The 23,912-nt window shown below is 35.7% G+C and overlaps 1 protein-coding gene across 2 annotated transcripts in view; it reads right to left on the bottom strand.

The window, feature by feature from the left end:
• Positions 1–23,912, bottom strand: part of ANTXR2 (ANTXR cell adhesion molecule 2) — a 160,974-nt gene that overhangs the window by 63,995 nt on the left and 73,067 nt on the right. For both annotated transcript variants that reach the window (XM_015138456.3, XM_015138457.3), the window contains exons 13-14: positions 2,335–2,379; positions 1,394–1,486 (exon numbers count right to left, since the gene is read on the bottom strand). In XM_015138456.3, the coding sequence (XP_014993942.3) occupies positions 1,394–1,486; positions 2,335–2,379 (138 nt within the window). The remainder of the gene's footprint in view (positions 1–1,393; positions 1,487–2,334; positions 2,380–23,912) is intronic.

The raw sequence follows: 23,912 nt of genomic DNA, 5'->3' as shown, positions 1-23,912 counted from the left end.
ACAGCTTTATTTAAAAGTGTATGTTTTATACATATGGGAACATCCTATATACTTTCTTCCCACCCTTCCATGTCTAGAATGACACAACAAAGGTAAGAAAGGAAAATAACCTTCCGTGTCAAGCAACAAGAACTTGCCTAGCCATGTTCTCTTATATTGTTTGCGATTCTCAGTTTCTAGCACACAAAAACACATGCAATAACTTCTCCAAAGACCAACTTAACTGCATCTAGTAATTGCCTTTAACCACGAATAATTGGCAATGAGGTATCCGTCTCAGAGGATATTTCAACAATAAAGGGCAAGCTCTCAGGGAAAATGTCCATTGTTTCAAGATCTAATGTGGTCCAGAAAAGTTAAGAATCACTGTCAGATGACCTATATAAACACTTTGGGAATGACAACCATGTTCAGTATGTCTGGGCAAAATTTATTCTGAAAAGGGAAACTCTCCTCGGGAATCTGAATTTTATTTTAACGTATAAAAGAAGAAAACTGCAATAATTGTGGGGTTGTTCATTAGGTTATCAATTTTTGCTGGCACGAAGCAGATATGACAATAGGAAACATGTGCAACAATGGTAAAATGCATAAAACACATTCTAATTGGAAAGGAAAATTATAACTAATAAGGAAGGAATGCCAGGATTTAACAATAAAGTCAATGTGTTCATGAAAAAAATTCCTTGAATTGCTCCTTGGGATGGGATGTAGGCCTGTTTACACTGTTGTTAAGAGCTCAGTGCTGGTAATAATTGCTTAATACTAAATAATATATCACTTTGAAAAAATAGTTCATGGTGATAAGAAAACCTTATTTGATTTTTAAGATATAATATTAAAAGTTCAATGTTAATCAACACTTTGGGCTAGTCCGAAAGTTCAATGCATTCTATAAATGATATATAATATCAATTACAATAGTTCATAAGTGGCAACTAACAAAGTATTAAATGTGCTTTCTCTATATTTGTGATAAGGTCAGATCCATGCTATTGAATATTTTAACATTTTCTTCTCAAATAGTAGATTACTATCAGATCTTTACAAAGAAGAACATTGTTGCAACTTGAAGTGGCTGGCTTCTTCAAAGTTGACGTTCTATGCAGTAATTTTTTCCAAAATAAGAAAAACCCTAGTTTTGTTTTGTCCCTTAGAATTCAGAGGTCTTATCAATGCAATCCTTTGACTAAGGAAACCAGTTCTTCTAGGCCAGCTTTGCAGTGGCTAGGATGATTCCATAGAAAAAAAATGTATCCAGAAAAGACCCAGTGTTAAGCACACACGGATGATATTATAATATTGAATTGTGAAAAGGAGAGTTACCATGGCTTAATAGTCCTAGGAATACATACTCCAGATTAGCAGCTTCTATTTTTTTTAAGATACCAACCTCCATTCTTTTAATTCCTCCAACCCCTCGACCACCATAATAGGAGGCATCCACAGTTGGCCACTTCTTAGTAGGCAAAGGTTCTTCTTCCTCCTGTGGAAATATGTTTTATAAATAGTTTTTAATTAATTTCTTAAAATACTGTTTAGTCAGAACTGGCTCATATTTAAATATTTTTCTGAATTACTCCATTACTATGGGAAAAAAACTATATGTAGAACATGTGGATGTATTTACACTTACACGCATAAATTTCAAGTGGAGTTCCACAGGATATGAGAACTCCTTTCCCTCCTCAAATGTTAGGAATCTCTCTTACATCATCCCTAGGTAACTAGAAGTTGCTCTTTAACTATGGGAATCATTTGGTATTTCAAATCTTTCATCACTTCATATTTAGAAAGATAAAATATTAAAATTAGGACAGCATTTTAACAGTCATTAAAGCATCAATGTATGTGTAGGTTTGGACTCTATGAAATTTGAACTGAAAAGATAGGCAGTTGAGAAGCTTTGAAAATATTCAATACCTGCACATTCCTTATTTCATGTTCCTAACATGATTCTGGCTAACAGAATTATATAAAAGCACCAAGAATTTTGAAGAAAGTAATAGGACCTTTCAACTGTCAGCTTGGATCTTTTTTGTAAATAACCTAAGTGACATCAGAATTATTGATATAGCAGTATAAAAAGTATATTAAATCTTTATATACTATTGATTCCAATGGTCAGTTTATATCTAGCAATATATGAAGGTCCCATTCCTCTAGCATATGAAATAAATCATAAGAGGATGAAAAATAACCACTGATTTTTATAAATTAAAAAGTCAGTGCATAGGTATCACAGTTATCTAACAGACAAAATTAATCGAATTTGGATAAGGTATCTGCATATGGGGAAAAAAAAACAGCCATATCAGTTTTTTAGGCACTCACCTCTTTTGGTGCAGGGGGCGGTGGTGGTGGAGGATCCTTGATAACCTGTCAAAAAATATCAAATATAAAAATTTCTATGGCATGGGGGGAAATAGTAAGGATGTGTAAAATAATCAGATTCATAAAATACTGTGGTAGGTGCAAAGAAGTCCCCCAATGAACCTTGCCACCCAATATTTATGCCCCTCTCTTTGAATCTTGGATTGCCTACAACTAGCTTTCGGCCAACAGAAAAAGGTAGAAAAGGTATTATGTGACTTCTGAGGCCAGGTCAAAACAACTTAAGTTTCCCTGACATCCATGGAACACTCACTGTTGAAGAACACTGCTGTCAGGTCAGAAATCTACCCCAAGACCATCAAGCTGTGAGAAAACCCAAACCAATCTAGGCTGGGTGGTGACAGGGAGACATCAGCTGATCCCCAGCTATTTCAGCCATTCGAGAGGAGATATGGGACATATAAGAGAAAAGTCCATCTTGGACACCCAGGCACACCAAGCTTCCAGATGACTCCAGCCAAACTGGCACCTGACCACAATGAGACGCCAACTGAGAGTCTCCTAACAGCCTGTAAGGATACAAACTGTTGCTTGAAGCTACTTGTAACAAATCAGCTTCTTAGCCAAGATTCCTTTCCTGTGATGCGTTACTCATGAAATCTTTTACAGTTAATTCTTTTTTTTTTTTTTTTTTTTTGAGACGGAGTTTCACTCTTGTTGCCCAGGCTGGAGTGCAATGGTGTGACCTCACCTTACTGCAACCTCCACCTCCCGGGTTCAAGCGATTCTCCTGTCTCAGCATCTGGAGTAGGTGGGATTACAGGCACCCACCATCAAGTCTGGCTAATTTTTTTTGTATTTTTGGTAAAGAGGGGGTTTCACCATGTTGGCCAGGCTGGTCTCGAATTCCTGACCTCAGGTGATCCACCTGCCCCAATACAGTTAATTCTTCTCGTGAATAGAATGGAGCCTAAGGCTTAAGTTGAAATGACCTTTACTGGTATTGGGCTATCTGGATATTCACACCATCATGATGGAAAAATCTTTGACCAAGTGTCAATGGCTTCAGCCACTTCAGGTACACATCAAAGTCTCTATATTAAGAGGCAAAACTGAAAATGTTCCAGCTTGATGTCATCTGATGTCAAATGTTTCAACTATGCTGTTAAATTTTCAAAGGTTTAAAACAATAGTAACTTTGAAAATGTGGTTCCATTTTTTCCTCATCAAAGAATTATTTTTAATGTGTAGTATGTAACTATGATCATGGATATATATTTAAAGACTGCTTGTCTTTTAAAGGTATGCACAAATATTTCCAGGTGAAATGATATGATTTTGATATTTTCATCAAAATAATTTGGGCGTTGGGAATTGGATACAGATACAGATGAAGTAAGATTGACAATAATGTTCCACCGCTGCACACACACCAGTGGTTCCCCGCTGTCCTGTTGGTTCTCACTTGTGTGCATCTCACACCATCACCCCACTAGTGTGCACTCTCTGGTGACCTCTTCCTTCAAGGCATTCTCCTGTGGTACCCTGCCCCCACCACTGGAGCACTTTTGCCAACAGCCCCCATCAGAGTGTTTTGCCAGCAGTCTGGGAACATCTCAGCCCTTCCAGTGCAGAAAATGCTTGACCTCGAGAGGTCAAAGAACAAAGCCACATGCCCAGTCCCAGTCCCCCAGGCACTGGCATGAAGCTCAGGAGTGCTAAGCTGAGCCTTGGCCTCCTGAAAGCATCCAGAAATGAAGTCAATCAACTAAATACAACTTATACTGCCTTCAAACCCTCAAAACATCAAAGAATATAAAAGCAAATAGCTTCATCCAAAGGACAGCAATTTCAAAAAGTAAAGCAAAATCAGCGAACACAGATGAGAAAGAACCAGCACAAGAAATCTGGCAACTCTAAAAGCCAGAGTGTCCTCTTACCTCCACATACTACCTCAATAACTTCCCAGAAATGGTTCTTAACCAGATTGAAATGTCTGAAATGACAGATACAGAATCAGAATCTGGATGGCAAGGAAGCCCAGTGAGATACAGAAGAAGACTGAAACCCAATCCAAGGAAACTAATAAAATGATCCAAGAGCTGGAAAATGACATAGTCATTTTATGAAAAAATAAAAAAAAATTGAACTTCTGAAAATTAAAAATTTGCTATAAGACTTTTATAACGCAATTGGAAGCATTAATAACAAAATAGACCAAGCTGGGAAAGAATCTGAAAACTCAAAGACTGCTCCTTTGAATCAATGCAGCCAGAAAAAAAATTAAGAATTTTTTAAAATGAAAAAACAAACCTCCAGGAAATATGGGATTATGTGATGAGATCAAACCTATGACTCACTGGCATTTCTGAAAGAGATAGAGAACAAGCAACTTGGAAAATATATTTGAGGTATTGTCCACACGAATTTCCCCAACCTCACTACACAGGTAGGCATGCATATTCAGGAATTTCAGAGACTCTTTAAAATATACTGGGAAAGATAAGATATCTAGTCATCAAATTCTCCAAGTTCAACACAAAGGAAAGAAATGTTAAAGGCAGTTACAGAGAAGGGCCAGGTTAAGTACAAAGGGAATCCCATCAGGCCAACAGTGAACCTCTCAGCAGAAAGTTTACAAATCAAAAGAGATTGGGGGCCTATATTCAGCAACTTGAAAGAAAAGAAATTTGGGGAAAAAAAACAAGAATTTCAAATCCAACCAAACTAAGCTTCCTAAGTGAAGGGGAAATAAAATCCTTTTCAAACAAGAAAATTCTAAGGGAATCCATTACTATCAAATATGTTTATAAGAGGTCTTAAAGGGAACACTAAACATGGAAATGTAAGGCCTGCCACCACAAAAACACACTTAAGTACATATCACATTGGCACTATAAACAATTATATAATCAAGTCTATACAAAAACTAGCTAACAACATGACAAGATCAAATCCTCACATATCAATATTGACCTTGAAGATAAATGGGTTAAGTGTCCAACGTAAAAGGTACAGAGTGGCAAGTTGGATAAAGAAGCAAAACCCAACTATATGCTATATTCAAGAAACTCATCTCACATAAATTACATATATATATGCTGAAAGGAAAGGAATAGAGAAAGATCTTTCAAGCAAACAGAAAACAACAACAACAAAAAAGTAAGAGGGGTTGCAATTCGTATTTCAGACAATACAGACTTTAAATCAGCAATGATCAAAAAGGACAAAGAATGGCATTGTTTAATGATAAAAGTTTCCAGTCAACAAGAAGACTTAACTCTCCTAACATACACTCCCAAATTGGAGATCCCAGATTCATAAAACAAGTTCTTAGAGACCTATGAAGAAGCTTAGATAACCACACAATAATAATGGGAGACTTCAACACTCCACTGACAGTATTGGACAGATCACTGAAGCAGAAAACTAACAAAGATATTCGAGACCTAACCTCAACATTTAACCAAATGGACTTAACAGACATCAACAGAATACCCAACAACAAAATATACATTCTTCTCATCTGCGTATTCCACATATTCTAAGATCGACCACATGCTTGGCTGTGAAGCAATTCTCAACAAACTTAAAAACAACAAAATCATACCAATCACACTCTCAGAACACAGTACAATAGAAATAGAAATCAATACCAAGAAGAGTTCTCAAAACCATACAATTACAGGGAAATTAAACAAACTTGCTCCTAAATGACTTTCAGGCAAAGAGTGAAATTAAGGGAGAAATTTTAAAATTCTTTGAAATCAATAAAAACAAAGATTCAACATCCCAGAATCTCTGGGACACAGCTAAAGCAGTTTTCAGAGAAAAGTTTATGGTGTTAAATGCCTACATGAAGAAGTTAGAAAGATCTCAAATTAACAAGCTAACATCACACCTAGAGCAACTAGGAAACCATGAGTAAACCAACCCCAAAGCTAGCAGAAGAAAAGAAAACCAAAATCAGAGCTGAACTGAAGGAAACTGAGATATGAAATCTGTAAAAAAGATCAGCAAAATCAAAATTTGATTCTTTCAAAAAATAAGATTGATAAACCACTAACTATATCAATAAAGAAAAAAGAGAAGATCCAAATAAGCATAATCAGAAATGACAAAGGGGACATTACAGATCCCACAGAAATACAAGAACTCTCAAACACTATTATGAATACCTTTATGCACACAAACTAAAAAATCTAGAAAAAAATGGGTAAATTCCTAAAACCATACACTTCTGATTATTGAATAACAAAGAAATATTTATCCTGAACAGACCAATTACAAGTTCTGAAACTTGATCAGTAATTTTAAAAAATCCAGAAAATGCCCTAACAGGACAGATTTGTGGCTGAATTCTACCAGACACATAGAGAAGGCCTGGTACCAATCCTACCGAAACTATTCCAAAAAATTGAGGAGAAGGGACACCTCCATAACTCACTCTATAAGGCTAACAACATTCTGATACCAAAAACTGTCAGAGAGATAATGAAAAAAGAAAACTTCAGACCTATATGCCTGATGAACATAGACACAAAAGTCCTCAACAAAATACTAGCAAACCAAATCCAGCAGTGCATCAAAAGGTTAATCCACCATGATCCAACAGGCTTTATCCCTGGCATGCAAAGTTGGCTCAACACATGTAAATCAATAAATATGATTCATCACACGAACAGAACTAAAAACAAAAGCCACATGATCATCTCAATAGACTCAGAAAAGACTTTCAATAAAATTCCACATCCCTTCATGTTAAAATTCTCAACAAACTAGGCATCAAATAACATACCTCAAAATAGTAAGAACCATCTATGATAAACCCAAAGTCAACATTATTATTAAACAGACAAAAGATGGAAGCATTTCTCTTAAGAAATAGAATAAGACAAGGATGCCCACTCTCACCACTTCTATTCAGTGTAGTCCTGGAAGTCCTAGACGGAGAAATCAGGTAACAGAAAGAAACAAAAGGCATCCAAATAGGAAAATAAGAAGTCAGAATTATCCCTCTTCACTGATAATATGATTTAATATTTAGAAAAACCTAAATATTATTTCAAAAAGTTCCTGAACCTGATAAACAACTTCACTAACCTTTCAGAATACAAATCAAATGTACAAAAATCAGTAGTATAGCTGTACATCAATAATGTCCATGCTGAGAGCCAAATCAAGAATTCAATTACAACAGTCAAAAAAAGAAAAAGAAATTTAAAAAAACCTTGGAATACAGCTAACCAGGGAGGCAAAAGATCTATCAATGGGAATTACAAAACTCTGCTGAAAGTAATCAGAGATAACAAAAACAAATGAAAAAGCATTCTATGCTCATGAATAGGAAGAATAAATATTGTTAAAATAGCCATATTGCCCAAAGCAATTTACAGATTCAATGCTATTTCTATCAAAATATCAACATCATTTTTCAGAGAATTAGAGAAAACTATTATAAAATTCATATGGAACCAGAAAAGAACCTGAATAGCCAAAGCTATTCTAAGCCAAAAGAAAAAAGCAGGAGGCATCACACTACCTGTCTTCAAACTATGCTACAAGGCTAGAGTACACCAAAGCAGCATGGTACTGGTACAAAAACAGACCTGTAGACCAATAGAAAAGGTTAGATAACCCAGAAATAAAACCACACACCTACAATCATCTGATCTTCAACAAAGTTGACAATAACAAGCAATGGGGAAAGAACTCCCTCTTCAGTAACTGATTCTGGCATAACTGGCTAGCTATATGTGGAAGATCGAAACTAAATCCCTTCTTTTCACTATACATAAAAACCAGCTCAAAATGAATTAAAGACTTAAATATAAAACCTAAAACTCTAAAAGAAAGCCTAGGAAATACCATGCTGGACACAGGCTTTGGCAAAGATTTCATGATGAAGTTTCCAAAAGCAATGGCAGCAAAAGCAAAATAAACAAGTAGGGCCTAATTAAACTGAAAAGCTTCTGCAGAGCAAAAGAAAGTGTCAACAGAGTAAACAGATAATCTACCGAATGGGAGAAAATATTTGAAACTATGCATCCAATAAAGATCTAATAATCCAGAATCTGTAAGGAAGTTAAATCAAAAAGCAAAAAACAAACAACCTCATTAAAAAAAATGGGCAAGGGACACGAACAGGCACTTCTGAAAAGAAGGCATATACATGGCCAACAAGCTTATTTTAAAAATGCTCAATATTGCTAATCATTAGAGAAATGCAAATCAAAACCACAACAAGATACCACTTCACACCAGTCAGAATAGCTGTTACTAAAAAGGAAAAAAAAAAAAAAAAAAAACAAAAAACAGGAGTTAGCAAGGCTGTAGAGAATGGGGAATGTTTATACACTGCTAGTGAGAATATAAATTAGTTCAGCCATTGTGGAAAGCAGTTTGAAGATTTCTCAGAGAACTTAAAGCAGAACTACATTTAATCCAGCAATCCCATTATTGGGTATATTTCCAAAGGAATATAAATCATTCTACCAAAGACACAGGCACTTGTATGTTCATCACAACACTATTCACAATAGCAAAGACATGGAATCAACCTAGATGCCCATCAACGATAGACTGGCTAAAAAAAAAAAAAAAAAAAAAAAAAAAGTGATACAGATACACCAGTGAATACTAAACAGCTATTTTTTTTAAAAATGAAATCATATCATTGGCAGCAACATGGATGCAGCTGGAGGCCATTATCCTCAGAGAATTAGCACAGAAACAGAAAACCAAATACCACATGTATTTCTTATAAGTGGAAGCTGCACATTGAGTACAAATGGACAGAAAGATGGGAGCAATAGACATCATGGCCTACTTGAAGTGAAGACTTAGTAAAAAGGTGAGGGTCGAAAAACTACCCATCAGGTACTATGCTCACTACCAGGGTGATGAAATCATTTGTACACAAAACACCAGCAACACATAATTCACCCCTGTAACAAACCTGTACATGTACCCTTGAATCTAAAATAAAAATTGAAACAAAAACTGACAATAAGTTGAGAATCATTGAAGCTGAGTGATGAGGACTCAGTGGGAAGTTCATTATCTTAGTTTTTTAAATTTTGTTTAATTTTAATTTTTGTGGGTATGTATATTAGTCTCCGTCTTCATAAATATTTGACATTTTCCATAGTGAAAGGGTTTTTACTGATGTTATTGATAATGTTTAGAGAACTGACCCATAATTTTCTGTGTGTATAATATTCTTCTCATCTAAATTTTAGTTTAGATTCAAACCTCAGGGAAAAAATACACAGACAATAATGACAAAAATACAGATACAACTAGACAGTAATTAAATTTGACTGAATCTCCCTTTGAATGTTACAAAAAAGCCATTATTTCTATTTAATTCTTTTATTTAATTCAATTTTATTTTTTCAATAATCACAAAATTCCAGTAGATTTTGGTAATCGTGAAAGATAAAACTTTATGACTTTTTATAATTAGCCCAGAAATAAATGCCAGTAGAGAATTAAGATTTAAAATAATACAATAATAAAACAAAATAAGTTCATCCAACTGCAGATATATTTCTTCTATAAAAAAAGAAAGCATGTCATATGACTATGAACTTGCATGTCCAAAACAATTAATGAAAACCAAATCTGCTAGCATTTTATAACAAAATCAAAGCTAACTTAACCATCTTCATTTAAAAGCTAACACTCCTTCCAATCTTCCCTGTTCCGTTCAAGTGAATAACTTTTTTCAGTTGCAGCTTCAAAAAGTTGGCATAATCCATAATCTCTTTTCTCCCTTCTAATGACTTTACCAAACCATTTCCATGCCCAATACATTCTTTGAAATATCCCCCACCTTCCTTTCTCCCTGATGAATTCTCCCTATTTTCCCAAAGCATATATGATTCTCTTGATATGCACAGATGCATTGTTCTCTCCTAGAATTTATCCAAGTTTATTATTTTATCTACCAAAAAAGGGGTAAGTTTATTAATTTTATCTACAAAGAAATAGTCAGTTTCACGGGAACAGGTGTTACATCTGCTTTGCTCCTCACTACCTTTCTAGTATTTAATAGAATGTCTAGCACAAATTAGACCTTCAAGGAAGTAAGGAAAGTTAAGAAGAGAGGAAAAGGAAAGAAGTGAGAAGGGGAGAGAAGAGGAGGGAGGAAGGGACAAAGAAAGAGAGGGAAGAATGAAGAAAGGGAAATTAGGAAGAGAGGGAAAAGGGCAGGAAGAAAGGGAGAGAAGAGAGGAAGAAACAAATTGAGAGAGTGAAAAAGGAGAAAGGGAAGGAAGGAGATGGACTGCAGAGGGAAGGACAAGGGAAGAAGGGATTCTTTTTTTTTTTTTTTTTTTTTTTGTGAGATGGTCTCGCTCTGTCGCCCAGGCTGGAGTGCAGTGGCCGGATCTCAGCTCACTGCAAGCTCCGCCTCCCGGATTTGCGCCATTCTCCTGCCTCAGCCTCCCGAGTAGCTGGGACTACAGGTGCCCGCCACCTCGCCCGGCTAGTTTTTTGTATTTTTTAGTAGAGACGGGGTTTCACCGTGTTAGCCAGGATGGTCTCGATCTCCTGACCTCGTGATCGGCCCGTCTCGGCCTCCCACAGTGCTGGGATTACAGGCTTGAGCCACCGCGCCCGGCAGAAGGGATTCTTTTCATCTTCCCCGGTCACTCCTAAAAGCATATTCTCAAGATTCTTTGTACCTTAAATGTATCTAGTACAACATTGTTTCAACTCCTCCAATGCATACACAATCAAAACTTCAATACTTTGAAAACTTCCACCAAGTTGTAGTCTAACTATGTTTGAATTACTGCAATAAAGAGAAATCCACTACCTTACAAAGCAATTCAGTCCATTGGCAAGGAACCCACATCATTTGAAAGTTTTTCCTCCAAATGAAGCCAAAGCACTTCCCACTCTGTAGTTTCCAGTCTTTAATCTTGATCCTAGAGTCTGGCAATACACCACACACACACACACACACACACACACACACACACACACACACTCTTTCTTTCAGAGGAGACCAGTTCCTATTTTTGAATGCTGGGATAGTTACCATGTATCTATTGAGTCTACCAATCTGGAACCTAAATATATCAAACATTTCTCATGAGATAGTTCTGAGTTATCTGGTTATCTTGGTCAGTTTTTTTTTTGTTTTTTGTTTTTTGTTTTTGTTTTTTTTAGCACATATTGATTTGATCAATATTTCAAAGTGTGGTTTCTAGAACTGATAACATTTTAAGTATGGCTGAGCCATTAGAAATAAATGAATGGTGCTCAGACAAAGGAGATGCATCCCCATCTTTTCTCACCACCCCATTCTAAGAATTTTAATTATATTCACAAAATTTATTGATGGTTGTAATTACCATAGCCATTTTGCATCAATGACTAAATGCTCTACTTGTAGTTAAATTAGACATCTAACTTATTTCTCTATCTCCAACTGATTCCCCATTTTAACCTATGTAGCCAGGTCAATATTCTTCTAACAGAAGCTTAATCCACCATTTCCTGGTAAAAAAAAAAAAATGAATAAATAGTCCCAGTGTTCACAATTTGAATCAATAAATTACTAAATTTTCGTGGAAAGGCCTTACAAGTAATGCTTCCACTCTTAGTTTTGTGAATTTCCATAAACTACCCTCTAGAGTTCTCTCACTAGAAAAAGATCAAGGTACATCCTTCCATTCCACTAAGTCTGAGAATAATATATCTGAACTCATTTTCATTTCATCGTGAGGACTTCAAATTTACTCTTCTTATTCCATGTACATCTTGCACTGTTATATAAATTTCTGAGGACATAAATAGTATCCCCAACCCTGTTCTGTATTACATTCTCCTGAGAATTACTCAACATCCCTCTCCATAACTCTTCCTTTTTTAAAATGTCATATTCATTATCCCATACAGCATCCAGTTTAACAACGATATGGGAAAACTGAATTTCAATTTAAAATCCCCATATGACCACTGTTGTCAAACTCACATAGTATCATGGGAGACATCTTTACATTCCTTCTCTTCACTGGAGATCGTTTATCTAATACAAACTGCAAGATAACGTATCAAAGCCCCTTTTGCAGCACATAAACATGAGCCAGTTTTTCTGTTCTCATTGTTAAAATGCCTCAGCATGGTGTCAGTCCCTCCACAGTTAAGGCCTAACATGTACCTACAAACATCCCCCTGCATGCACCTCCTCTCTAGCCAGCCTGATGATCCTGGTGCTTCCCCCAAATACAATGATCATTTTCCTGTTACATCCCAACCAGCCTTCACAGAGTAGCCCACTAACTTCCTGTTGTTGCATCTAGAAGACAAAACTTTTTAAAGTATATGTTGCTGCACAGTTGAACCATTTATGCCTCATTAATTTGGGTTTATATGTTGATTTTGCCATTTTTAAATTATCACTGAAAATTACAAATTTCTTAATGACAATAATCATTTCTCCACGTTTACCACATGCCATCATGCCTAATAAAGTGCTCTGCACACAGCAGATACTGAAGGTACTAAAAATATACTGAAAATGAAATTGATGGAACTGAGAATGTTCACAAAAAATTATAGCTGGTTTCCAAATGTGTAAGTAAAATATTGAGGAAATATATACAAAAATAATAAACAGATAGATTTACATGAAACGAAGTATTACTAGTCCCTAAGAAAATGAAGCACTAAATTTTTTCCTCAATCAATAAAGTCAGATAACTCAACTGTAGAAGGGGAGATAGAAATATACTAAGTTTCTTCATCTGGGAAATAAATTGGATTAACTGTAAGTCCTTGTCAAAATGACAATCTTATAAAATGATAAAAAATACATATTACAATGTTTCCACCAGGTTTTTGTCTCTATGCCTTTCCATGGTTAAATATGGCCATATGTCTATATGCAATTGTATTCACCTTATTCCAGAAAAGAACATTAGAGTTCTTTTCAGTAGCATGCCATTATTTTTTTGTGTGAATAATTCATGATTTATTATAAATTTAAAGTGAAATAAACTCCTGACAAGTATATTTTCTACATTGTTAATAATGAAAACAAAGCCCTCAAAGCTCTACCTAAATCAAATTTTGATCTGGTAAATTAAGAGACACAACCACCATCCCAACAAATAACAGCACCTTCAGAAACTGAACCAGAGCTAAGGCTCATCTGTGTGTTGTTAACACTATTAACAAGAACCACCCTTTATTGGTGCTGCCAGATGCCACATACGCTGTCTCTATAGTTCTCTTATTTTCATAATAACTCTGTGTAATCACTATATTTATCCTCATTTTAAATATAAGGAGAGGAAAGGTCTAACTTCAATAACTCGCCCAAATACATACAAAGAGAAAACACAGAAATAGGATTCAAACCGAGGACCAAGTTCACTATCTCCAAACTCTGAATTCAACTTCTGCCATATGACATCTTTTTAAAATAAGGTTTAGTTTGCAAAGGGAAAGGGTGCAGAAGAAAAAGCCTATGATCTGTTGAGTAGTTCTTACTTACTTGCATGGATGGATGGGTGGATGGATGGATGGATATACGGATGGATGAATGGATGGGTGGATGGATGGATGAATGAATGGATAGATAGACGATAGATAATTACACAGGTAGTTACATTTAAAACTTTTAATAACTATGTAAGATAGAGTTTATCACCATTTTATATAGATACAACATTTAGCTAATATGCCCAATGTCACCCACATAAAAATTTGGGGACGAAAAACAAAATGGTTTTCTTGTGATGTTTCAAAACGCTCCCTCTCTCCACTCTGCCACACAACCTCATGAGTAACAAAGAAGGGTGAAAATAATCTGAAGCCATTTGGCTCAAAAGCCAAAAATGGCAAAAATCTGTGTTCAACTGACATTCCTACATTTCAGTAAAACTAGTTCAGGAGAAAAGATTTACTGTTAGTAAAAATACATTAAAAACTAGAGTCATGAGAATCCCATTCTTATATCAAATAGTGCAAGAATACACATTCATTTCAGAAAAGAATGTATTCATATGCACCATATTTTATGAGAATTTGCAGATTTTAAAAGGCATAATATTGCCTAGTTGCCAGAATTTTTTCCACTTAGCATCCTTCAGCTCTGTATTGAAGATTCTGGAAAACACTTTCACCACTTTATGAACCATATGCAGAGTTTGATTCTTCTCCAATTTTTTTTTCATTTGTTATTATCATCATCAGGGAGGATTACATCTCATCTACTTAGCTGCTAGAATGAAGATTTCAGTTTGGAAGACAGCCGATTTCTTAAAAAAAAAAAAAAAGTTAGCTGCTTCAGGCAACAGTCCTTTTGATCTGCTCATTAACACTTTTCAAATGTTCGAGTGATATGGGCATTCTTTGCGCTAAAAAATGTCAGCACTGGAGCCTGCAGCCAGCTTGATGCAATCATATGTTCCAATATTCAGAAAAGAGTGAAAAGAACTGTCAACATTGAATTGCCTTGGATTAAAAAAAAAGATATTGTACAATGACTGTAGACCAAGTAGTATTTCGGAACTGATTTTTGCCAGTGACAAAAAAAAATGCCCAATTTATCAGCAATGTCATCTAGGTGCCTAGGGACCTAGACAATAGAGAAACATTCTTAGTATTTACAAGAATTTGTTTAAAATATATGGGGGTCTTCCTTTCATTCTCCCTTTTCTTTTTGATAAGATGAGAGAGGAAGTAAAATGCCTTTCTTTTGACACACGTAAACACATAGTTCTTATGTTATTGCTTGCGAGGTCCTGCTTTTCTGAATCCCACAACGTATCTAACTTCAACATCTAGCCTTCAACATCCTGACCAAAATATGATTCAAGTTATCTCTTCCTCTGCTTTTTCTTCCTCCTTGACAAACTCATCAATGATCAAATAGTTCTACTTTGAACAAGTAAATAAGTAGCCTGAAATCTGGACAATAAATGTAATTTAGAATGCTAAATGAGGACTGAGAAGAACAGTGTGTATTCTGCCAGGAGTTAAGTAAAGGTGCTTCTGTCAAAGCAAATAAACTGAGACCAGGATGAGTTTGATACTATTTCGTAAAAGATGCTCTGTTGGAAAACATCACCATGAAAGCAGTAAGACCTAACATCACACTCTATTTCAAGAAGGCAACCAAACATAAATCATTTTAATTAATGGTATAAGGAAGGCATATTAAAATTTAAATTACTTCTATTTTATTGTGCATTCCAAAAAAGAAATCTCAAAGTACCTCAACAAAGGTACCAGGAGCCCTCCTCAACAATAAAAAACAAGTGCAATGTACAGCATTATTACTATTTAGAAAAGAACAGCACAGCTGTTGCTGGCTAAGAAAATGATTCTATAGAGTTCCAGCTAGACATATCCTCGTAGCGTGAGATCAACTTACTTATAGGCAAATTGGGCTTTAAAAATATAAAAAAGACCATTTGTAAATGGTCTTTTAAATTAAAATTTATGAGATCTTTATGTAATGTCTTAAATGCACTAAAGAAAAATGAATTTGCAATTTTCCCTTGAGGCTCAGAACATTGGCCAAGGACACTAAAGCAAGTGAATATTTGTCACTTTCAGCATATTCAGGTATTTATTTGCAGCTGTATAACACAATCTAATTGACAACACTCCAGAAAGCCTTTGTTTGCCACCTCATCTGTAATTCATCTGAACTGTCTGGTTACCCCAAACTATGCAACTATAGGACTGTCATTTCTCCTATCCTGATGAGTAAAACAAATTTGCTCTTACCTCAAAATATCCTCTAATCTAAACAATGATGAAAACACCCATAATTTCTGATGTAACTAACAATTCAAAACAGGATAAGTTTTGTTTTAATGCCTCCTGCCTTTTTAACCTAGGGAAAAAGATAGGATGCTGATGACGGCTTTGTTAAAGAAAGGCAGTTATAGAGGATGGATATAAGGAAGGATAGTCAATGAACAGGATACAGACTCTTAAACAGATGTTAAGACATAATTTTTAAAAAAATGAGAACTTTTCCCTTCATGGAACAGTTTGAAAACTGAACACAATCTATCATTCATTAATGCTAGTGCCTAAATATTCAAATGTACATAAGGCTCCTTTTTTATAAGGCTTACTAGATAAAGGTCTCCAAATATCATTGGTTTAGATTTATACTTTTGTATGGAAAGCCCAGACACACAGAGGACACTATCTGCAACATTTAAATGACAACACATCTCTGTCATTCTTGAAAACAGTCTTTAGTATGAACCGAAAGATTTAAAATTTAAAAATATTCTCATATTTTCATTTTAAAAGCATCTTGTCTGACCAGATCTTCTATGGCAGGAGTTTTTCCTTAATCTTTTTTATTATATGCCCCTTGATAAGGTTTGGCTCTGTGTCCCTACCCACATCTCATCTCGAATTGTAATCCCTATAATCCCCACATGTTGAGGGAGGGACCAGGGTGAGAGCTGATTGAATCATGGCGGTGGTTTCCCCCATGCTGTTCTCATGATAGTGAGCGAGCTCTCACGAGATCTGATTGTTTAATGAGGCAGTTTTCCCTGCTCTTACTAGGCCTCTCTTTCCTTCTTCCTGAAGAAGGTCTTTGATTCCTCTTCACCTTCTGCCATGATTGTAGGTTTCCTGAGGCCTCTCCAGCTACGCAGAACTGTAAGTCAATTAAAGCTTTCTTTATAAATTACCCAGTTTCAGGCAGTTCTTTATAGGAGTGTAAAAATGGACTACTACATTGTCCTTAGCAGTCTGGTGAATCTATGGACCAGTTCCCATAATAATTATTCTAAGTTAAAATGCCTTTTAACTTAGAATTTAAAAGGGTCCTAAGTTAAAGGACCCCAATCATATTGAAATGTAATTTTCAAATTTATTTTTTAAAATATGAGATATGGAAATATGTATGTTTCTTTATTAACTCATTAAATAATAAGCTCTTGTAATAGGTCTAGAAACTATCATAATTTTAAAGTAGCAATGCCTGTAAAACACATTTCAAAGATATCTGAACAGTAGCCACAAGTTATGGTGCATGCCTATATTCCCTGATGCTTGGGAGGCTGAGGCTGAGATAGGAGGATCTCTTAAGCCCAGGAGTTCTAGGCTGCAGTGAGCTATGATCATGCCACTGCACTCCAGCCTGAGTGACAGAGAACCTGACTCTTAAAAAAAACATCTGAGCAACTATAAATGTGATATGGGATATATGTGATTGCTGCTGGTGACAGTTTTCATAACTGTTAATATTTTTGTGGGCAGGGTAAAAAATTAATCAATGAAAAAATGATGAATTTCAGTTAGAAGGAAAAAGAAAGATGTATTTTTTTTCCATATAAGTTCACAATTCTCAGGTGAGACATCCCTGTGGAGTATATGTAGCAGCAACTAGACAAAAGTTAAACCGCTTCTACTTCAGAGTTTCATTACAATTAAGAAATTCTTATGTAGTTGTATCTTAGTTCCTACTAAAAATGATTACAAAGGCCACATTTCCCATTGTACATATATTATACAGAACAAAGTTTAAATGAAGTCAATGAAAAATATGTCGAGAGTGATTGTATCATAAATTTTCTCAAGCACAATACTTCTCCATAATTGACAGAATTGTTTACTATAACCAGCAAAAAGGTACTCTATTTTGAATTTGATTTCCAAGTAAAGCAGTATCAATTTTCTCAATTTTAAGAATTGGGATAGGTCAAGAAGATGCATTCAATAATAAGTATTCACCATGCAACATGCCTGGTTTACAATGATGGGTAGAATACACACAGTACCTGCCTTCATGAAATTATTAGTCTATAACGGGAGAGAGATTTTAAACAAATAATATATAAATCATTATCTAATTATAATTTTTACTTAAGTATCACCAAAAAGGTAACATTTGCTCACCTGACAGGGTGATGTTATAAAAATTTTGGCTAAAAATTTAATATAAAACATCACAGAAGGGATGTTTCTGACTTTGATATGTTTCTTTTTCCTGATATAAAACTTGTACAGCTAACCAGGTATATATTATAGTTTCACAGACACAGTAATTAGTCAAATGTTCAAATTTTTGGCTTTCCTTCATAGAGTGATGGTCAATTTCTAGCTTTTAAGGGGTTCAATAGTTCAATATCTGAATATGAATAAAATTGCACTGGCTCCTCTAGCAAATCATTTCACCCCTGAGAAAGCTGTCCATGGATCTCTGTCGTCAAATGATTCTAATAACATATATGCGTGAGACACTTCTGAAAATTGTAAACCTGTTGCTTCCAAAAATCCCTTGTTGCTCTAAGATAGTACGTAAATTCTATTCAGTATAGGAAGCATTATGCATACTATCTTCAAAGTTACAAAACAGAGGGGTTATTCTAATTTTAAAGGATGCATATTGGTTTTAATAGCCTTGGTACCATTGCAAATATTTTGAAGAATATTTCATTGCCTCTCATTTTGCAATTGCTTGTACCCTATAAAAAGTTCAGGGTTTTTGTTTTCTTTTCTTTTTTGTAATGAGTTTGTCTGAAAACAAAAATTCCCCAACTCTGGGGAATATCAGAAACGGTCAAGAAATATATAGGTTTCTTCTTGCTGCTATAACAAATTATCATACACTTAGTGTCTTAAAACCACAGAAACTTTTTTTAATACTTCTGAAAGTCTGGAGTCTGAAGTGAGTCTTACAGGGTTAAAAATCAGGTGTTGGCAAAGCTGGTTCCTCCTGCAGTCTCTAGGGATGGATTTGTTTCTTGCCTCTTCCAGCTTCAAGTGACTGCCAGCATTCCTTGGCTCGTGGCTGCATTGCTCCAATCTCTGCCTCTATGGTTACATTGCCTTCTTTCCATCAATAGTCTAATCTCCCTCTGTCTCCCTTTTATAAGTCTTGGATTTCATTTATGACCCATCTAGATCACCCTGAATAATGTCAAAATTTTTAATTTAATCCCATCTTCAAAGTCCCTTTTGCTGTATCAGGTAACATTACAAGGTTCCAGGAATTAAGACCTGGATGTCTTTAGGGATCTTTATCCACTTTGTTGAAGGAGGCTCTTCCAAACTGCATGACCTCTGGAGCTGCCTCAGTCTAACCAAACCCCCTTCCTCTCTGGGAGAATTGCCACCATTGGAAACCTGGCAGCCACTGTTCGGAAAGACTTGCTGTTATTTGAGGCAGAAAAAAAGAAAAAAAGACCTGAGAATCACTGTCTAAAATACAAGTAACATTGTCATCACTGACTCATTGATTAGAGGTCTATGAGATTTTAAACTGTGGATGTTGAATGATTCAGTCATGTTATAAAATATGACTTAGTATTTCATATTTTGTCATTTTATAAAATATGAAATGACTAGATGAAGAATATGTGACAGATATTGAGACTTCTGTTCAGGGAGTTTTCTTTACATGTTCTCTGTATCGATAAGAGCTCCTGAGCATATGATGCTCACAGAGGTGGACAGCTGACACACCATAAATGTGCCTAAGAAGAGACATTTTAAGTTCTTAGGTCATGTTTCAGTTGAAAGATTAGATTTAAATATTTGCCACTAGTTCTTAAAACCCATTCAAGCAAAAAGACATTTGCCCAACACCATGTTGAAACAGATGAATTTCATTTTCTACTAAAAAGTTCATTGCTAGGAATGATAGTCAAAGTCAAATTGATCCCCAATAATTTAACACTACTAAGAATTACTTAAATGGTCACATCCTAATTTCAGCATTGCACAAATATATAATCTAAAAGGAACAAAATAAGATAAACACCCTGCAATTGTACTATAATACCCTCTGAAAACTCAAGATCTTTTTCCACAAGGTTATCATCACACTATCTCCTTTTTACATCATGTCTTCATTTTTCTCTAGTTCACTTAATTTCAGCTTAAGATTCCAGCTATCTATACTTTGTTAGAAGTCCTTTGTTCTGGCCATACTTAAGGTGCAATATCTGTCACTGCCTTTCCATTTCCATTGTTAATGGAACTCAGTTGGATACAGTCTTAAATAGTTTTTGTCAGGACTAGACTTTAGCACTACTCTGAAGCCAGCAAAGTTTCTTTCAGGTAATTAGATTGGTCGAATCTCTCCAGTGGCTTCTCATCATCCCTGGGAAGAGATCAGACTTTCTATTACAAGACATAGGAGGTCCTCCCCAATGGGTTCATGCCAAAACCCAAACCATCATTCACCTAGCACAGTAGGTCTCAGCATAGCACTTCTAAAAGCAATCAGAATAACTCATGATTCCACATGCACTTCATCTGAAATGTCCTTCAAGAACTGCCAACATCTTATTCATGACTCAGAACTGAATTGGGGGTCATCAGGTCAACCAGGTTTCTCTGAAATGCTCCCTGTAGTCTTGGCAAACCCTTCCTCCTTTATGTTTCTACGGTTCTTTACACACATTGCTATTGGGACTTCAATTACCTTCCATTTACACTTATTTGCACACATTTTTATGTTTCCATATTAAAATGTGAATTTCCATATCATAGTATAAGCATTTTTGTATCCCCAGTTCCTAGCACAGTACTGACATCTACTACATAATCAACATTAACCAAGGGCTGAATTCACAAGTTCACCTCTCCTTTCTTCCTGCTTTAAAATCTACTTTAGGAAACATTTGCTACCATTCACTTATACCTAGGTATAAATGTAAGTTCATACTTATATGAACTTATAAGGGCTAATTGCTTTTTAATCTATATTTCTAAGGGTAAAATAAAGGTGGTCTCCTCTATTAAATAAGGTCAGGAAATTAATAAACATCCAGGATGTTTCTGAGGATAGGAAGCCTTTCTGACATCCTGATACTCCACCATTAAAGGGCCCCCTTTATGCCTTGTAGAAAGTAACTCCATGATTTGAGACCTGCAGAGTCCAAGGCTTTAGAGTCCCATGTGCCTAGTCTCTGATCTAGTCACCTGATGATTGGTTCCTCTCCTTAATATCCAAAATGATGGTCAAAACCCATATTTGAGCACATTTCATTTTGCATATGTCTTTTTTTAAAAATTGACAAACGGGATCTAATTAAATTAAAGAGCTTCTGCACAGTAAAAGAAACTACCATCAGAGTGAACAGGCAACCTACAGAATGGGAGAAAATTTTTGCAATCTACTCATCTGACAAAGGGCTAATTTCCAGAACCTACAAAGAACTCAAACAAATTTACAAGAAAAATACAAACAACCCCATCAAAAAGTGGGCAAAGGACATGAACAGACACTTCTCAAAAGAAGATATTTATGCAGCCAACAGACACATGAAAAAATGCTCATCATCACTCACCATCAGAGGAATGCAAATCAAAACCACAATGAGATATCATCTCACACCCGTTAGAATGGCAATCATTAAAAAGGCAGGAAACAACAGGTGCTGGCGAGGATGTGGAGAAATAGAAACACTTTTACACTGTTGGTGGGACTGTAAACTAGTTAAACCATTGTGGAAAACAGTGTGGCGATTCCTCAAGGATCTAGAACTAGAAATACCATTTGACCCAGCCATCCCATTACTGGGTATATACCCAAAGGATTATAAATCATGCTGCTATAAAGACACATGCACACATATCTTTATTGCAGCACTATTCACAATAGCAAAGACTTGGCATCAACCCAAATGTCTATCAATGACAGAGTGGATTAAGAAAATGTGGCACATATACACCATGAAATACTATGCAGCCATAAAAATGGATGAGTTCGTGTCCTTTGTAGGGACATGGATGCAGCTGGTAACCATCATTCTCAGCAAACCATTGCAAGAACTGAAAACCAAATACCGCATGTTCTCACTCATAGCTGGGAACTGAAAAATGACATCACTTGGACACAGGAAGGGAAACATCACACACTGGGGCCTATTGTGGGGAGGAGGTAGGGGGGAGGGATAGCATTAGGAGTTATACCTAATGTAAATGACAAGTTAATGGGTGCAGCACACCAACATGGCACATGTATACATATGTAACAAACCTGCACGTTGTGCACATGTACCCTAGAACATAAAGTATAATTAAAAAAATTAAAAAATTAAAAAATAATCATACACTTTGACACTTCTGAGCCCTCTGGTCAATGCTAAATGAAATTGCAAAGTGATAAAAAAAAAAAAAGGTGGGGGAATGCACCACTGCAAACTTTAAATTAAAAAACCAAGGAAGACAAATTACATTAGGGCATCTTTTTGCTTTTTAATGTGATACTCAAGAATGCTAGTCACCCTAAAATAGCCATAACTAGATAATCAAGATCACAACAGGAAACTGAGCATAAATTGCTATGGCAGGAAACTGATTAGTTCAGCAAAGAGACAGGATGCTTCTTGTCTCTACTGTTATCTGAGTTAACTGTATGCCTCCTCCATGGGCCAACTGCTCTGAGATAAAGAATTGTAAAGTTGCCTCATGAAAGCAAACTGAAGTACAACTAATAATAAATGCAGGGCTAAAACAAAGCCCATCTGAAATTGCAAGGATGATGAAATCAGTCAGCAAACACGAGAGCAGGGAGGAAAAGGCAGTCTTGCAGTATTATGTAAAACATTACCATGAGCTACAGAATATTAAGTTCTACATAATGTGCTTGTAATAAAAGGAATATTCTCAAAATAAGTAGTAGGCATGATTTGGAAGAGGGCTTCCTTAAGATAATTTTTTTTCTATGAAACCTGAACAATCTAAATTGGATTGCTTGAAATGTGTAGAATGATGCCCCCCCACTAACATGTCCATAACTTAATTACCTGGTACTGTGAATATGTTATCTTGATGGCAAAAAGGATTTTGCAGAAGTGATTAAGGTTCAGGATCTTGAGATAAGAGATGATCCTGGATTATCTAGGTGTGTCCAAACTAATCCCATGGTTCCTTAAAACTGGAGGACCTTCCCCAGCTGGGTTCGGAGTTACAGGGAGATGTGACCACAGAAAAATGGTCGAAAAGATGCAACACCTCTGGCTTTGCACATGGGGAAAGGGGGGTATGAGGCAAAGAATGTGAGTAGCCTATAGAAGCTGGAAAAGGCAAAGGAATGGCTTCTTCCCTAGAGCATTCAGAAAGAAACACATCCCTGCCAACACCTTTTAGTCCAGGTAAACCCAGTGAGACTCATGTGAAAGCTGTGATTAGACAGCTGTTAGATAATAAATTTGTGTTGCTTTTAATCAACATATGTGTGGCAATTTGTTACAGCAGCAATAGATAACTGATATACACCCATATTCTTTCACAGGCTTTATACAAACACACAAAAATGACACAAACTGAAACTCCTCGTCATTACTCCAAAAGTAGCAGTTTAGCTGACAATTGTGCATGACTAATTTCTGAACAAGTATTTTTCAGTAGTAAACAGAGAAGGTCCTGAAATGGCAGACCGTTCAAAGAGGAAATGAATAATTTAATGAGCACTTAAAAAAACTGACAAATTATCAGCTCCTCTCAATGAACCCAAAATAAAACATCAATTTACTTGAATTTCTCTTGCACTTGAAGGAAAATACCCTTTATCCCAACTACCTCCCCTATTTTTTTCTCCCCCTCTTCCCACAAACCTGATTTTA

Source organism: Macaca mulatta, chromosome 5 (assembly GCF_049350105.2).
Source record: "Macaca mulatta isolate MMU2019108-1 chromosome 5, T2T-MMU8v2.0, whole genome shotgun sequence".
Taxonomy (NCBI): domain Eukaryota; kingdom Metazoa; phylum Chordata; class Mammalia; order Primates; family Cercopithecidae; genus Macaca; species Macaca mulatta.
This window is presented reverse-complemented; position numbering and strand designations above follow the sequence as displayed.